Consider the following 19,177-nt stretch of genomic DNA (forward strand, 5'->3'; position numbering starts at 1 on the left):
CTGAAATTTAAAAAATACGTTTATTTTGTAATTTCCAATTAACCTTACACGGGCCGGCCAGAGTCAACCAAAGGGCCGTATGCGGCCCGGGGGCCGTAAAATGCCCAGGTCTGCTCTATAAGAACATCAACTGACTTCTTCCTTTGCTATTATCATAGTTACTAAAACTTCTTTGGGCTGTGACACTACACTGTAAACATGCTGCTTTAGGGCACTGCATGAAACGACTGATGTTCTTCTTGGAACGATGTCACTCAAGTGTACGGTTGTTCCAGTACCACACAAAATGTGGTGACTTACTGATTTTTTTTATTCTGTTCGCTACAGTAGTTCAGAATGTCTTTTAAGGCAAGAGGACACCTGCACCTTCCGATTCATTTCTTGATACAGGAAATGAATGAAACCTGTTGTCCGCAGGATTTTGTGACTGAAAGAATGTTCTAAAAGTGTACTTGTTTGCTGATTTTGACATTTTGACAGTACTGTTGTGATGATTTAATAGACCCACTTATTACAATACTTTGCAATACTACATATTTCAGATGTTTTCACATTTACTAATTACACATTAGGTTGAACATCATCCTCAAAAAGGACACTAAATGAGCTACTGTTTGTCTTTCTCTTTTGTAATGTCTTTGAATATTAAATGTTTCCAGAAAATCTGAAGTGAAGTCAGTAACCACTACAGTAACCTGTAACCTGCTCCCATGTGACGTTTCCATTTTAAATTGCTCCATGTCCTCACCATAGTATTCTTGAATTGAATTGTTAAGTTGCTGTAAAAACACACAGTGGCCAAGGTAATGAATTTGCACTTCCTGTGTTTAGAGAGAGAATTCTGTGCTGTGGTTTGCATAACCTACAAGCCTGATAGGACTCTAAGCCATTTTCATGCATAGACTGCAGCTGCTACCAGGTAGGACGTTTGAGGCTTTAGAGAAGCTTATACAAGAAAAAAGGGACTGAGCCTTCCTCTGGCTCACAGGAATACCTGAGGTTGTGTAGACACAATTAATGAGTTATGTTTTCCCATTTAAAGTGACTGTTCATCACAATTAGAATGAACAAATTACAAGCAACATAATGACCTGCATAGGCATATTTAACCTAGACATTTATGAGCATTTCTTTCTGACCTCCTTCCTCCTCCAGTCATTCTGTCTTGATCTCGTTCCCTTTGTCTTTCTCTCACTCGGATGCAATCATTCTAGGAGATTTTGTTACCAAGGGCATATGCTGGATCATTGGGGTTTTTTTGTTTGTTTTTTGTTTTTTTTACATGAAATACACTCTGGCCTACCCAGGCAGTTAGTGGTGGCTCTGGGCATTTAATCAATAAGGCAATGCAACATGATGCAGCACTTCAGGATGAGCGGTGGAATGCACTGGCCGGGCAGGAGGGCGACACTTTGCTTTTTAATTGACCTTGACAGAACAGTAAATCAGTACTTTTGGGCGGCTGTGGCTCAAGAGGTGGAGCAGTCAACCCCTGACCAGAAGGTTGGTGGTTCGAGTCCCGTTCTCCCCAGTCCATGTGTCAAAGTGTCCTTGGGCAAGACACTCAACTCCAAGTTGCTCCCAATGGCCAAAACAGTGCCTTGCAGGGACAGTGCCGCCATCGGTGTGTGTGAATTGGTGCTGCAGATGCCTGCCTCTGTTCTGTACGGGAGACAGAGTCCTTGTGTCTGTAACATACTTGACACAGCATAATCAGACATCTGTCACTGATGCGGTGGGTGAACTGTAAAAGCTGGTATCCAACCAAAAGCCTTTGTTTCTGAGAATTAGCGATGCAGACAGACAAAGGAAAAACCAACAAGAGGTGTCTGGCAGAACAGTTTCAGTGCACCTTGGCATTGATTCTACAAGTCTCTGGTCTCTACTGGAGGGATGAACATTCTTCCAAAAGATATTCCCTCATATGTTGTTGTGATCATGGTGATGGAGATGCTGTCTAACAATTGGTCCAAAATTTCCCATAGGTGTTCAACCGGGTTGAGATTTGGTGACTGTGAAGGTCAAAGCATGCAATTCATTTTCATCAAACCATTCAGTGAGGAAGAGCCCACTCATTTATTCAGGGTTTTCCTTTGATTTGTCATCTGTCCGAAGCTTTTAACCTGTTTTAGCACTTCTGGTATATTTTGGGTTGAAATCACGTAGTTCTTTACATACTCAATTGTCAGTTATTTCCCCTATGAAAAGGTGGATTTTTATGCCTACGGGCCATCCTGCTGTAACGCATGCATGATTAATTATTTTTGTATTATACATGTGGGTTACGAGCCTCCCTCCTGAGAAGGCATAAACGAAGGCATAAATGTATAATGTTCATCTGATAGGTTACACTGTGCTCAGCAACCCAAGAAAGACTTATCAGAGGTGTTCCCTCCTCACCCTCTCCGCTCTGTTCTCTCTGTGTGCAAGCTGTACTAAAACACGAGTAAACCTATTTCTGATAACACACATCAAAAACCAGGCAGCTGAGGTACCACAGAGGCTAATTTCCATATGCGTCTGAAGCAACTTGGAGAATCCGTCTCCTACTAATCTAACAGCCATCATTACAGAAATGCAAAGGTGGGAACGAGTCACTATTTTATTCAGGCATGGTGCTCTGAAGGATCATTTTGAAGTAGATTTTTAATTCATTGGCTGCATAATAAGGTTAATGTAGAGTAGAAACTCAATTGGGAAAATTCCAGGAATTAATAAAACATTACTTGTAACTTTGAAGTGTATTGCAGTTCGGTGGCTGATTTGCAGGAGGAAGTCTGCTCATGTTCAACTAGCTAGCGGACTGAGTCACATTCAGGCATGAGTCAGAGTAACACATCAAATTTCATGTTACTGAATAATGGCAAGATGAGTCACATGCCTGTATCTTGTATTGCAGGATTAAATTAGCATGTTATGACCACAGGGGCCTGGACGTTTCTCTTGTGTGTTCTCGAGGGAAATAATGGCAAATTAAAAAAAACTTGTATCTTCTTAATGTATAATGGAGGTGCACAATGTGCTTGCAGCACGTTACCAAATGGTTTTCTGTGTAAAATGTCCAAATGTTGGAAATTTGTTTTCCTGCGCACCTGAGTTATAGGTGTGGATTAGGTTATAAGGTATATTTTTAAATAATAAAAAAAAAAGGAAGATTCAGAATTACTGAATACATCAATACATATACATAGATTTTATAAAAACGAATTGTCAAAGTCAGAATGCCAATTTTTTTGGCTGTCAAGACAAATATAGCTCTGCAAATAATATTTTTTTCCTTGTCACTTCAGCTTATTTTTTTCTCATTTAATCGATAAATTGTTTGGCCTCTAACATGTCAGCAAACTGTGAAAAATGTTTGTCACTAGTTCCTCGAGTCCAAGGTGATGTCTTCAGAAATCAAAGATGTTCAGTTTGCAGTGACAGAAACAGAAACTTGAGCCATATATTTTTGCACTGATGAAAATTGATTTTTTTTTTTTTACTAATTGCCACATTTATTGGCAAAAAAAAAGTTTTTGTTCTAGACAAAGTAATATTGTCTTGTTGGAAATTAACATTTACTACACTATTGACTATGCTAGTCAAGTCTATAGATTTCAGTAGTCTGTTCCCAGTTTAGCTTAATCACTTGTATTTCTGTTATCATGAGATTTTCACTGCACTTCTTCTTTTCTGTATGTGTAAAGTTTCTGGCTTCTGCTTTAGGTTGCTAAGACAAATCAAATTCATATTACATACTAAAACTTTTAAGGCTTTTAATGGACAGGACTGTTCTTCAGGGTCATTGTTCAACTAATTTACACTGTAAAGTTTGTAAAGAACTGGTGAGCTTCGACTTCATGTCCATTTTGTACTTTCTGCTGTTCTTGCAACAGTCAAATACTGTAGATGACTATGAATAGTCCATCTATGGTAGATGTGTCTCAGCCAACAAGCTAACACTCAGTTCAGCTATGTGTTATCCTGGATGTGCAGGTTTATGGAAAATGAAAGGACTTTTTTGACCTGTCGATCACATTGTGTGCAGTGTGAACCTGGATTATAGTTTATCTTGTACCCAGGTAACCATAAGGTATTCTGCTAAAAGTGCATCTGCACATACTCATTACTATCCTGGTCATGTCACTATCTTGGAGCAGTGCTGTAAGGATGTTTGGATTTGTTTGGTTGTGCACACTGGAGAAGTTGCAGTTCAATCATGCCCAAGCTGTCAAGTTCATATATTAAGTTTTGGAGGTTACTGGAATGCCTCGGCTACTTTATAGGTAATCTGTATTTATTTATGCATCTTTGTGTGTTTGTATATAAATTTGCAAGCTAGCGCAAGTCGACAAAATATAGATGTGTAGCAGTACCTGTGGTTAGCGAGGTGAGACAGAGCAATGGGATAGCTGTAAGGCTTGAAGGCAGGTAGAAGGCTGAATGGAGACATATTGGTGCAGGTATAGCTCTGCGGTGCTACTCCACAGGACAGCTAATGAGGAAGTTTAGCCACAGGGGTCTCTCTATTAAAAACAACAACTGCAAGAGATGGAAGGAAAAACGGATCTAATCACATCTCTGCTAGAAAAAACAGCGGTGACAGGCCAGTTCTCAATCAGATTGGACAGCTATGTCCCTGGGGTGTGGTTCAAAATAGAGGTAGCAGTGTAGGGGAAGTCAGAGGAAAGGGTAGGTGGAGGGAGAAGGAAATGAAAAAACAGCTGTGTAGGCTGGTGGTATAGCTGTGGTATTAAGAAAGAGATGTAGGAACTGAAAGAAAGAGGGGGGAAAGCAAATGAGATAAAAAGAGAAATCTGGAGCAAAATGGAACAAAGTCCTCGAGAGGGTGAAAATGAAAGAATAAGTGATTTCCTACAGGACAATTTCTTCAAAGGATTTCTTCAATGCAGAGCTGCAGTCTGCCTCAAATTGTTGAAGGCTTGGTAGAAAAATATACTTAACCTCTCAATCCTGATTTGCTGTCAAGTCCAATATATCCAGTATATCAGGTCACATAAAATTATGGTGTCAGTGTTGTCATATTTTTTACTATGGTGTCTAGAATGTTTTGCTTTAGGTTACCCTCTACGCAGTGCCAAGGAAATTAGTTTAGTTTATGAAAGCAGAATCAGCTGACGTGATTCCTCCGAGACCAAAACCAAAGCACAGGGCTCATTTTTAGAAAACGTTGCACTGATACTTAGTAGTAGAATCTGGCACATGCACGAGATGGAAATATTAATATTGGCTCCAGCAGTGGTACAGTACGAGACATAATAGGAAACATTTGTTAGATAAAAAGAGACCAAATGAAATAGATTAGTGTCTGAGACGGTAACAAATCTTAACAATTAAAATCAAGGTTAATAATTTACACAGCAGTCTAAAATGGTTTCTATATTTTATGTGCTGTAGAAAGATATTTAAGACAAAGTATTATTAATCCTTATAATTCAATAAAATAAAACTTGAATAAATATATATAATGTAAACATTAAATTGTCCTCTACACCTCAGAACAATTCCCTTTAGCTACTATGCTCTCATTTACTGATTTAATTTGTGGTGCTTTTTGATTAAAGATATAAGTAATATTAACCTTTTGAAAGTTTCTCAGTGTTTTTACATGTCAGCCTAAGGGTAATTGTGTAACTTAAAACATAATTCAGGTGAGATAACTGACTTTAAAGCATCTTCCGGTACTAACAGTGTTCAGTGTGCAGGCTATACTCCAGGCTGTTTAGACAACAGCTTGGCACACTGATGCTAATGTATTTTACATCAAGAAACATATACTGTGAAATATGTTAAAGCACAAATGCAATTATTGCATTGTGATGCATCCTTACAACACAACACGACTGTAGTTTTATACATGTCACTGTTTCAGTTTACACAAAATAAACTAAAGTAAACCAGATATGTAAACCTCTCTAACTCTGAGTCAGTTAAATTACTTTTAAACATTGTCACAGTGTCACAAGCCATGCAAACTGACTCTTTATTGTCAGAATGTCATTTTTTTAAGATAGATTTGGAACTATTTAAGCTCCTTGACTGCCACAGAGAAACACTGTTAAACTAGTAGCTACCACTTGCTAACACTGGCTATACAGTAAATATGAAAGACTATAACTCAGGGAAGCCTATGGGCTTGTTTAGCACTTACTGTAACTTGAGTGTGATGCCACATACACAGCTGATTTACTGATTTTCAGTACTCAGGTGCAGGACTGGAACGTACATTGCTGTGTAGCCGATGCACACTACGGTACTTTAGCTGCTCGATGTTTTGCTTTGCTTATTTGCAAATTGTAATATTGTAATGCTGCTGCAAAAACTTGCTGATAACACAGTTTTGTCAGCCCCAAATGGGTCCTTCCAGTCAGAAGCAGATTTTTATTCTGTCCTGCTTTTGGCATTTTTTGTTCATGTGAGCTCTTCCCTGAGGTCTTTCTCTCTGCCGAGTGTAAGACAGAGATTATCTAATGTCACTTAAGCTACACACCATTCCATATAGTTTTGCATACATTTGCACATCTTTTAATCAAATCAGTTAATTGATAAAATAATATTTAATAAAATAACCATTTGTTCTGTTTTTCAGTCAACTGTCCAATCATATTCTTTGCCTTTCAGCTTGTAGACATGTCTGCTGACAGAACACCAGTGTAAGACTGGTGGTGTATATGTCCTTGTTTTTTCTTGTGGATCCAGACAAAGTCAAAGAGGTCATTAACACCTCTAATGTTTTTTTAAACCAGGTAATCATAATTGATCTACTGCTGGTCAGCTGACTGGCTCCACTGACATTACTTGGAGTGAATTGTCCAGTAGCTCTTTCCTATTTGATAATAGCATACAAGGGTAGCCACAGGACACTTAAGTGGTTTGACTACTGCCGAATCTGCTTGAGTGTGACACCATAATAAGGCAATAAAAATGATAGATGTCCAGTCACTCAACGTCATCCTCAGTAAACATTTTATTCAGCAGTGTTTTCCTCTGTTATGGAGACACATTTAAAGTTATAAAATGATTAATAACATTCTTTTTCTCTTTAAACAACACTTATTGTTTTAGTCTTCTACAGACAGATTTTTCATTTTTTGTAATGCATGTGTAACAAATGAGGACTCACTACACGCTAATGTATGTGAGTCCCTCTCTCTCTGCTGTCACCCTTCTAAATTTAGCAGTCAAATGCTCTCTAAATATCTAATCTGATAAATGAAAGCCAAATGAAAGTCTATATCTACACAATAGTGTACAGTTATCTTGGGTTCACAAGGAGCTTGGTGATGGCACTCTGCACAGAGTGAGGAGAAGAAACCTCCATCCCCAGTAAGGCACACACTCACGTACTTATAACTAAATGAAATGTATTTCAGGAAAAAAACTTAACCAGTATCATTCGACAACAAGACCCTTACACTTCCCAAACAGACCTGGGCCTGAACAAGATAAGAACAATATTCCCAAAAACAGATTGTCCCAATAAGATGCAGTTCAGTCACTTCTTTTCAATTTGACGCGTCAGTTGTATGGTATCAGGTTCGACCCCAAAAAAATGTATTCAAAAGTAACAAATAAAATATTGAGATCTCAATAGGAAAAAACATAAATCCTCTGTAATCCTACCACCCTCCTGGAAACAGGTGGTCGTTGGAATCTGAAGTATCCTCCGCAGGCCTCTGGACCCTGTAGGCTGTGCAATTGGGCAATTAGTTGAAAGGGGTGTGTTCAAAAAAATAGCAGTGTCTGCCGTTGACTGTACAAACACAAAACTATTTTGTACAAACGTTTTTGTTTCTAGGATTTAGCAATCCTGTGAATCACTAAACTAATATTTAGTTGTATGACCACAGTTTTTTATAACTGCTTCACATCTGTGTGGCATGGAGTCAACCAACTTGTGGCACCTTTCAGCTGTTATTCCACTCCATGAAAACTAACAAGCTGACATGCTAACAGGACAATATATAAAGCTAGTGAAACAATCAACATATTACAGGGATTAATCAGTTATTGCCACTATTTAGTGTTCTCTTATGGTAAAGTGATTATACTGATAACAATTAGGCCTAAACCTTTTCAGTTAGCTTCATCTGTTAGCCCATGTAAAGAGTTAAAACAATACACAACTATCTTATTAAATAAAATAAACTGATTTTGAAGCATGATTTAAATATTTTAAGTATAAAATTCTTGCATGTAAGGCTGAATTAAGGTTCACTCCCCATTTTAACAGAAACCTCAAATTACATGGAATGACAATCCATGCAGCAACTTGTTCAACTTGGTAGGGTTCAATGTAAAAGCGCTGGCTTATTTTAGACAGAGATGCCACTATATTGGCATTAAGCTGGTCATTGGGTTTTTTTTTTTTTGAGACTTTGCCTATTTACACCGAACTTAAAAACACAGTGTACAACATGTTAAAGATTATTGTCATGGATGCTGCTTTTTGCAGCGTTAAAATTTAAATCCCCTGACAGGGCATCGCAGAAACAGCACCTCGACAAAACTTCACATACCACCCCTTTTACACAGAGGCTGAGGCAGAATGGTTGCACCAATTCTACTACCTCTCATGGTGGAATAAAGGAAGGTCAACACTGATTCCCCATGCCAACCTTTTATACAGAATATTGTAGCAGGAAATTGGCGCGATCATTTTTTCTTAAACAAGCAGTGCTAAAAGTGACTTCTGACTCATCAAACTGAACCCCCCTCTCTTCTTATTACACACACTGAGGGCTATAGAAGCTGGTGCAGATTACTTTGTTACTCATCTGGCAAGTGACTGACAAATTTATAGGTTACATAAAAGGATATCAATGAGCACATACAACAGAAAGACAAAAAAAAAATATCATGATGGATAGCCTCCACTACTACACGCAAGTTTCAAGTGTCTCAGATAAAGTTGGGAGTTTTGCATTTCTGTTTTTGGATACAACATCACAGTGTTATATTACAATGACATCATGAGTTGGATGTACAGTATTGTTCAAAATAATAGCAGTACAATGGTCATGTTGGCTTATGCTGAAGAGGACATGCCCTTGAAATGGTTGTTTCAACAAGACAATGACCCCAAACACCCTAGTAAACGAGCAAAGTCTTGGTTCCAAACCAACAAAATTAATGTTATGGAGTGGCCAGCCCAATCCCCGGACCTTAATCCAATCGAGAACTTGTGGGGTGATATCAAAAATGCTGTTTCTGAAGCAAAACCAAGAAATGTAAATGAATTGTGGAATGTTGTTAAAGAATCATGGAGTGGAATAACAGCTGAAAGGTGCCACAAGTTGGTTGACTCCATGCCACACAGATGTGAAGCAGTTATAAAAAACTGTGGTCATACAACTAAATATTAGTTTAGTGATTCACAGGATTGCTAAATCCTAGAAACAAAAACATTTGTACAACATAGTTTTGTGTTTGTACAGTCAACGGCAGACACTGCTATTTTTTTGAACACACCCCTTTCAACTAATTGCCCAGTTGCACAGCCTTAAGAGCGTGCATATCATGAATGCTGGGTCTTGTTTGCTTTCTGAGAATCTACTGCACCTACTGGTAACTTGTTTGCCATGTAGCAATAAAAAATATACTAAAAACCTGGATTATTCTGGTTAGTCACATTGTACTGCTATTATTTTGAACAATACTGTACATATACCACCAAAATAACCTAGGTTACACATGCATATTCTCAAAAAGGCTGACATATCTGGTAAAACTGAGGTTTGACAGACAAGGCATGAAAGAGGTTTTTGTGAACAGATAATATTAAAGCAACACTGTCTGCATGTCTAGGGTAAAGTAACTTGCAGTATAATACATACAGTAAAACTGAAAAGCTAGGCATAATCACTTAAATGACTTGATTCATCTCCTACTAAGTCTATGCATGGTGCCCTTGTAATGGCAGCATCAAGCTGTGGCTGCACATCTGATGATAAAATTCCAGCTCCTCTGGTAGCTTTTGTAGCAGACACCAGGAATTCATTGATTTTTTTTTTTTTTTTCACCCGCCAGTTTATCTTTTTGTTTACAACCTTGATGTGTTTCAGCCACTGCATTTATGCACTTTTTCAACACACCTCTCATCTGTAAATGGCATTTTATATTTCTCCAAAATCTGCTGTATCCTCAACAAACACTGTAGAGCTGTGCAGGGCTGGCGGAGGACTCTTGTGGATCAATCATACTGGGCACTGGCCTTTATTTTGCTTGTCCTTACCTTACAATTGTCAGTAATTTCCTTCATTCAAAGCATATGTGTCTTGTTTGTTAATGGTATTTATTGTCACTTATCTCAACATCCACTGACTTGGACCAGTTCAGCCATACTGACCTTGCTCCATTTGTTGTAGAGAGGAAAAAAGGCAGGAGAATAAAGGTGCTTGTCTGCTATACTGCTTTCAAGCAACTGGACAAGACACAGCAATCAAAGGACCTACACAGCTCTGCCAAGCTGGCCGGCCACCTGTTGAAAAATATCATCAAAATAACATTTATGTTCCTGGCCTGGACCAGAGTCCACCAGTTGGTGACCACTGGTACAGAGTGCATGATTGTATTATAGCACATGAAAGTTGGGGTTTAATATAGCATGCACAAAGCACTGGTTATCAGATGAAATCCTCTGCCAAGACGTGAGAGTAATTGTAAGTTAGTGGTGTTATAACCCCAGTAGGCCCCCTGCAGCGCAGTGTTGTCTAAGCCTTCGAGTTACCCCTCATTTCCTCACTTCTTCTGCTTCTCTTTGTCTCTTGTCACTCTCTTCAACCTTCCCCCCTCATAGCAGTGCCTGATTCATTTTCCCAGTAACAGCCTTAGTTCCCTGTGATTTATATGTTTATGGTCATTATTGACGTTGAGTAATACATTTCCGTTTTTCCCCTCTTCTCTGTCTTCCTCCATCTCTCTTTTGGCAGAGCCCTTGGGGTCCTGCGAAGAATATCAATTACTTGGTTCCCATTTAATCACAGTCTTTCACTTCCTCTCACGGCACCACTTTTAGGAAGGAGGAAAGAAGTGTTGCTTTTAGAGAAGTCGGTTAGTTTATTTAGTCTTATTCAAAACCACTATTAACCAGCAAAGACCAAAGATTTTCACACCCTTTTCATCCTAGTGTAGTGGTGCAGTTTACTATCATTAGTGATAAATTGTCTTTTTCAGCTTATAAGTGTTTGTAATTGGCTGTTGTTGAACAATCCTTACAATATTTACTGACACAGCTGCTATGCAAGTGTACAGTTATAAATGTAACATTAAACTGTATTCACACTGTAGATGTTCGTGTTCAATTCTGAATTGCAGCTCATGGTGGCTCTTTTGATGACTGATTTTATCTAGTATATTTCAGGATGTGATCCATATCTGACATCATATAAGCTGACAGTGAAATAAAAAAAATGAAAGAAGGGCAGAGAGTTGCTACAACAAAAAAAACATCATAATGTGATTTCTTACCCTTGTGCTTCTCCCACTAACATATTTCAGTTACAGTGCGTGTTTTTTGTAAGTCATGAATTCAGGCAACTCAGCCAAAATCAAGTGTGCTATTAAACCCTTGTTTCACATTGCTGTGTCTTGAGTGCTAAAGCTGACTCAGGCCGCCATGACCGCCAACCTGGTGAAAGATGCAAGAGTTGCATACTATAATTGCAGCACTGATAAATGTTGTTTTGAGCATAAAGTCTGAACCGGGTCTGACTTTGTCCTATATGTTCGTGAACTCAGAATTCCCACTGCATCTACATTTTTGTTGTTCTGCTTTTAATAGAACATTTCCCAGGTAAAAGGATCAAAGCCTTTCAGCTACATTGTGAAAGCAGTAGAGCTGAAAAGATTGGTGGATTAATCAGTTAGTTGTTTGACAGAAAATAATCAGCAGTAATTGTAATGATTAATCAGTCGTTTCTTTTGGCTTTTGAAGCACTGACTAGACTAATCAAGCAATTTGAAGATGTCACAATATGATGTCGGAAACTGCCTTTTTTCAGTATTTGTACCATTTGATTAAATCCACATTCATAGACCAACCAAACCAAATTCATAGATTATTAAAAATAATTTACCAGTTAAAAATAGGTTGGAGCCCTAGAAAGTAATCACCTTTATTGGCCAAGTATGTTACACACAAGGAATTTGTTTCTGGTATAGAACCGAGGCAGCCATCTGCAGCGCCAACTCAACCGATGTCTCTCATCATTGGGGGCAACTTGGGAGTTCAGTGTCTTGCCCAAGGACACTTCGACACGTGGACTGCAGGCACCGAGATTCAAACCTCCAATCTTCTGGTTGGGAGCTGACTGCTCTACCCACTGAACGACAGTCAGTCTAAAGTAGTTGATTTATGAAGTACTATGTTCATAGTTCATAGTACTACAATAGGTATTATCAACATGCATTGTATTTTAAGTGTACTTGTACATTTATAGTTTACCTAGCTACATTGTATATTCACACAAGAGAGATGCACTCAACAGCACAACAGCTCGACTGGAGCAGCTCAGGGTTAAGTGTGTGGCTCCGATACAGTACTTTGTTGGATTTTATATGTTAGCGTAGATGATGTCTTATTTACTTTGGCTGCTCAGATTCTCTGAGCTGGTTTCAAGGATCCAGTCGTGAGCAGGAGGCTAATGTGACCACCCCAGTTCAAGCTGCGTCAGTTGGTGTTCAGCAAGGGAGACGAGCAGAGCAGTGTCAACACATGGACAGTCATGTGATTCAAAGAGAAGCGGTTTCAGGAGAGGGGATCTGCTGAGAGTATAGTCAGCCTCCTTATTACTGACTCCTTGTCAGCTACATCAAAGTAGCTTCCCAGAGTTATGCACTTGAAGATTCCTGTTCAGCACCACCTTTGCGCTGCCTGATGGAAAGCATGCTTGGGTTTTCATTTGGATGACTTTATATTTCAGCCAACTGCAGCTGCTGTAGCTTTCCTCTATAATATTCTGCTTCTCAGCACATAGCACTAATGAACTGGGACTCCCTGTACAGTAGAGCCTATTTCTCTTTGAATTTAAATCATTCAGCCAGGTAGCTGTCTGCAGCATTTATCAAAGAGGGCTGAGGCACCATCCCTTATAGGCAGGATCCCATTCCCTCAAGTGAAGTGTATTAACATTACTTGATAAGAAAGAAGGCAGTCAGTTCATTTCCTTACACAAGTAACATTGTGTAGAGAAGCATTAAAAATTGTTTTCTTAAAGCAAACCTTTACTTAAATACAAATGCTATCTAAGTCCTGAATCAGTGAAATCATTGACATAGTCAGGAATATGACCAATTTGAGGCTCTCCAGCTTTGGTATTCAGTGCATACTGTATAAGGAGTTTACTCCAGCAGTGGAAGAAAAACTAGCAGTAAAATAAAATACATGAAGATGCGAGTAGCTGTGCTTATTAGTCAGATAACAAAAGATGCTTTTCTTCCCTAAGCTGTGATTTCACTGAGGAATTTCTCTGCCTCTGATGCAAATCTCATCTGCCTTGTAAACTGAGCAGGGTGGTGCAATACCAAACTACTTGAAGCTGTCACTACACCTCCTCGGGACATAGTTTAATGACTGCCTCTTGTTGATGTAGACGCCATGTGGGTTTACTCTGCAAGTGCTGCTGTTTCTAATACAGATTTGATTGCATTTCCTCCCTCTTGTGTAAATCCTAATATATCCTCAATATTGTTATTATTTATTATTTTTCATATGTGCATGTGCTTCAAAAGGCTGCAAGTTACAGTAGTTAATCTACTTGCATGTTTGGTTAAGTCTGAATTATAGCCAAATACTTGATAAGACAATGCAGCAAAAAAAGAAATGGCTTCATCCAAATTAATAATACGTACAACTTTCCCCAGAAAAGGTACAGAGTGAGAGGACAAGATAACAAAACTAACAGAGAAGAGAGGCAGAGCTGTGTACTCTGCCATAATGAAATAGAAGTGACCTTCCATCTCTTGGTGTTTGCTATCTTAGCAGTCTAAATTAACTTTCCCCATCATTCTCACTTCTCTGATGTGAGTGGCATGCAAGCAACAGCGCAACCACACTTTCATGTTTATTAATTTCCTTCAGTGAAAGATGTGCTAAATCACTGACCCTCTTTTAGTACCCCGTGCTCAAACCGAGCATGGGAACAAGAAGGATATATTGATTTTGCCCACTTCTCATCAGCAGCCAGGCATTTATTTGGGATGAGGAAATGGTAAATCTCATATAGTGAGCCCCTGTCAGGGCCTGTCCAGGCCCTAATCTTCAGTAGTTGATGGATCTCTAATCTTTTTGCCATCTACAACTCATTAGGGGCTGAGGAGGTAATTGTGAAGTGTTAAACATCACATTAATACTCAGGACATTTTTAGAACTTCATAAGAGAAGTTGTTGTTTTTTTTAAATCACAGTTTGGATATAACACAGTAACAAAACAAGGGTTGAATATGACTTTAAGATTGGACTAGTGCACACAACAAAAACCTGACTTATTTTTCTGTTGAACAGATAAATGATAGGCGGATTGCTCATATATAGCACTTTTCTACCATACCTGAACAAAGAACTTTACAGATTCACCCATCTACCCATTCACACATACACTCACACACCGATGGTGGCAGAGCCGCCATGCAAGGAGCTGGCCTGGCCACCGGGAGCAACTTAGGGTTCAGTGTCAAGGACACTTTGAGATGTGAAGTGAGGAGAACGGGACTCAAACTTCCCACCCTGCAATCAGGGGTCGACCTGGTCGACCCCTGAGCCACAGTCGCCCATATACCTTGACAACCAAACAAAGTCACTGTGAGAACAGACTCTCTCCATTATAATTTATAAGTCAAAACAGAGCAGTTTGTGTATATAGTACATATATGTATATTTTTATATATTTCTTCTTACCTTGACTTCACTGGTCACGTGTCTTGGATTGCTTGTCATTTCTCTTTTCAGTTCTGACGGTGAAAGTAAAAACACAAAGATCCCTCCCTTGTCGTTTGCAGCCACATTTCATTTTTACGGCTCAGTTTTGTGACTGTGACAGGCTGAGTGGTTAAATTTAAAGGAACAAAGTCACACGGGGACAGACTCATTACAAACTTATTGGACACACAGGTTTTGCTGACTGAAGAGTGACTTAAACCTTCCACCCACCTCGAGCTCTGCTCTGCTATGGGATGAAAATTGATTTGCCTTGGGTAGAAATTTTACACCTAGCAGCATGTGTTAACCATAGTAAATGCTGTAATGCAAGCAGTAAGTGTGTAAAATGCAGAACACTTATAAGTGATCATGCCAGTAGATGGATGGATGGATAGCTAGGGGACTGAGTGTATGCATAATAAAGACCATCAGGACTGAGGTTGTTAAACAGCCATCTCAATGAAAGCGAAGTGATCAACAACCGTAGCTGATGCTTCCCCAATTAGCCATACTATCCACATCTTTGACAAATGAGTATTTTTAGTGAAAGATACAATATAAGCTGGTTAACAAATGAACAAAATTTAATCCTGTTTTAAAAAGTGATGAGTGTATCAAGCTCTTGTGAGTGTTGGCTCTCTTAGTCCTGCAAATAAATAGAGGTACTCTCAATAATCTAGTTATATACTCCCCTTCGGAGCTCCTGTCATATTATCTGACATGACAAATAGATCTGAGCTTCAGCATCTAGAGCCCACCCTCCTTCTCTCCCATCCTTTCTGCTGCCTCTAGTCTTGTTTGTTAAGGCTCCTTCTTCACTCCCCTTTCTTCCCTTCACTCTCCTGTGGATCTTAGACGTAGTACTACTGAATACTGAAGCAACAACAGAGGTGCACCAGGTTCTTTCACTCGAATATTCATGTGTGATTGGCCGAGACTGGTGAATCTGGCCTCAGCTGACCGTCCATCATCTGTTGGGGAATGGCAGTGGAACAAGAGAAAATGTTTGTTTGACAACAGAATAGATCCTGCACATCTTGTGGCAGAGATAGAGTGGTTGCCAGCGTGAGGGCATGTGTTTGAGGGACTGCCTGTAACTGAAGGATAGAGGGCAGAAAACAAAAAAATAGTACACACTGTGCTTTTACAACATGCACGTACTTGCCTCCATCCATGCCTGAGCATGTATGTAGACAACTCTGCATCAATGTGTCGCGCGGTGCCACTGCCTTGTCTTGTTAGCCCTCTGGTCTTGAGTATATTAGCAATGTGTTCTAGCCCAGAACTGATTAGACTGAGTGTTGGTGTAAGTTGGTGACTGCTCATTAACTGCTGAAATTATAGTGTTGTTTTGTAATCAAAGAGTTAGTAGGCAGCCCTGTCTCCTAGAAGCTGCATTTACATACAACCTATTTGCAACAGCTAAGCTAATAAACATAACCAGATTATGACGAGATTATGTTTTCTATTAATGTAATGAGGAAATGTACAGGTATAAGTCACTTGTGTTGATGCTAAACATATCAGTGTGATGTTCATAGCGATTTTGTAGTACAGTATCTACATGTCACATTAATTTTATTTTGAGATATTTTTACTTGGACCTTATCTTATTATCCAACATTTTCCCTGATCTACCATTATACATTGGCTCATGGTGGGTCCAGAAACATAACCAATTGCTAGTGTTTATTGCTGGTGAGACACAATCCTCACGTAGCAGTTACTGTATGGCCCCAGTGTTTTCTTCAATCGATTTTGGGGAGGTGAAATAAGTCTGCCACATGAGAAAATCAAAAATGGATCAAGGATGAAACTGAAGGATGACAAAGTCTGTCAGTTGACTGTGGAGAGCAGTGACCAATGACCACAGCAACACAATTTTCCCCAGGGTTCATTGTCTTTTGTGAAGCTGTGTTGTTCTGTCTGCTTCCATCCTTGGTGTCTCCTCTTCCATTTGATTCAGCTCCTCATCTGTTTGCTCCAGTTTGGATAAATGTGGTCAACCATCAAAGTTTTTTGAGTTTCTTTTGAAGACAGTGCATCCACAGTGGAACTCAGCCTCACACATGTAAACAAACTGCAGCGTGTGGATAAATGTTCAGGGTGATTGAGTCAGTCTGCTCCGGATGTAGATACCAATAATTTAGCATAATGGCACTCCAGGCGGCTACTGTACTTCCTGTGTTTACTTTGGGTCAGATTCAGAGGCCAGTTTGAAACGATTAATATAAAAAATCATGCTATTTGGGAAGCTGTAGGGGGCTTATACTGAATGTTCCGATGGATGCTGTTTCCTGCAAGCCCCTTTTTCCCAACTCTCTACAATGGAGGTAACGAGGGCAAAGTTAGCAGGACCCATAGAGCCACTACATTTATGGGAAATAAACTGGAATTATCATTATAATTTGACTGAAAGCAAAAACTACACTACATTATTATTATAGCTTGAACTATGAGCTGTCAACATTTGACATTCAACAAAAAATTCTGCACACTAACTCCTCTGCTGTTGCTGTGTGTTTATTAACATTAGATAATTTATCTTGAGCAATTACATCTGCACACTGTTCATTCAAGTCCCAGAGCTTCACCTCTAGTAACCAGAGGCAATACCTTCCTAACTAATGCGGCAATCTTTGTTCATCCTCTCATATTGTAGATGCGACCATTACATCAGTCAGTGTTAGCTACCCACCGGAAGCAAGGAGACACATGGAGTCATGGGAGTCCTGTAAACTATTCTTTTTACAGTTAACAGGAGTGCCATGACTTAAAACTGCCAAGTTAGCCAATTATTATCTTAGTCACTTTTTCTGCACGTTGTAGGGCCATCAAAATAATCAAATGAATCAAATTAATCACCAGTCATATCATCAGGGTATTTTGGTATTAATTAAATATGTAGTTTTTGATAATTTATTAGTTACAATAAAAATCTGTGAATGAAGTTTCATTGGTTTAAAATTTTGAAGATAAGCAAAACTCGGAAACTCTTCACTATTTTTGAGAGCTGCAGTCATTACCACCTCCTTTAAGGTTGAGGAAAACCGACAGGGCTCATGCTGTGTGACTGGAAGGAGAGTTGAGTCCCAATCCCCGCTGAGGTTCGAGTCTTATTTTAGAGCATTGTAAAATTAATGAAGTTTGGTCATCAGCCATAGTGAAAAAGGTACATCGAGATCTGAGTTTCTAGTAGGACATAACACTTTGACAGATAATAGAACTGAATAATGTATCTGCCAAAAGGAGCAACACAGCTAATGTCATGGTTGTCACGTATTTCCTTGAGATTATTTGCATTGCTGTCAGACAGAAATAATGACAAGAGACAGACAAAAATACATTATGTGCGAGTAGGAGAAAAGAGCCTGGACTTTAAAAACAGTCTCAGCATGTACAGGTATCATAATATATGTGCAAGCCACCTATTAAAACCTTCAAAAAATAAGCCTCATTGTCTGTTTAAAGGGTTTGGACTGAGTGAATGCATTCATATCACAGGAGTTTACTGAGCATTTATTGGTATGTATGAAATGATGCAGATGGAGGTCCTGAAAGTAATCACTGATATTAGTATGGAGATCCCCAAGCTGCGCGACTCTGTGTGCAGCCCTGATGAATTGGCTTTTTGAAAATGCCATGGAGTGACATATTTAAACCATTCAGCTTGATAACTGTGTCCCTCTTGGCTCTTAAAAGGCAGCCTGCTATCCCACTGATGCTCATCTTAGTAATAGAGGGAGGGTGGGTAAGACAGAGAGAGATGAGAAATCGTGTGAGATTAAGTCAGAGTGAATCAAACAGAGGTAGAACGAGTCGAGGCTGATGTGAAATAGGTGTAAAGAAAGGAGACAGAGGGGACCTCACTGTGGAGGTAATGGGTTGGACTGGGAGATAATCACATTCAGAAGGGAGCCAACACTACTGTGTAATGCAGGAGGACAGAGAGCCAATCAAAGAGCAGCTGTCATTGCCCTCTGACCCACTTCTCTTCACATTTGACATGCCAGTTAGACTGATCTGAACAAACTGATATTTCCATGGAGTCTATTGATTTCAGAGTAAACACATGATGTCTCCATTGATTTCAACTGTCTTCTTCTGCCCTAAATCCCATCTGGCATCTATCTTCAACTTCAATGCTGTGCTAATTGAACTGACCTTAACAACATTGCTCGGTCTCCATTGCTGCTCAAGTCAAGTCTTTTGTTCTTGTTTTTCTTTTATACTTTAAGTACTTGGCAGCATGTGTGC

The 19,177-nt window shown here is 39.3% G+C and overlaps 1 protein-coding gene across 1 annotated transcript in view; it reads left to right on the forward strand.

Moving 5' to 3' along the window:
* LOC109957907 (acid-sensing ion channel 1-like) overlaps window positions 1-10,409 on the forward strand; it is an 83,801-nt gene extending 73,392 nt beyond the window's left edge. Inside the window, exon 3 of the mRNA XM_020596262.1 lies at window positions 10,371-10,409. Within this exon, the coding sequence (XP_020451918.1) occupies window positions 10,371-10,394 (24 nt within the window). The 3' untranslated portion in view covers window positions 10,395-10,409. The remainder of the gene's footprint in view (window positions 1-10,370) is intronic.
* The last annotated feature ends 8,768 nt before the right edge of the window (window positions 10,410-19,177 follow it).

Source organism: Monopterus albus, unplaced genomic scaffold (assembly GCF_001952655.1).
Source record: "Monopterus albus unplaced genomic scaffold, M_albus_1.0 scaffold1.1, whole genome shotgun sequence".
NCBI classification, from domain to species: Eukaryota; Metazoa; Chordata; class Actinopteri; order Synbranchiformes; family Synbranchidae; genus Monopterus; species Monopterus albus.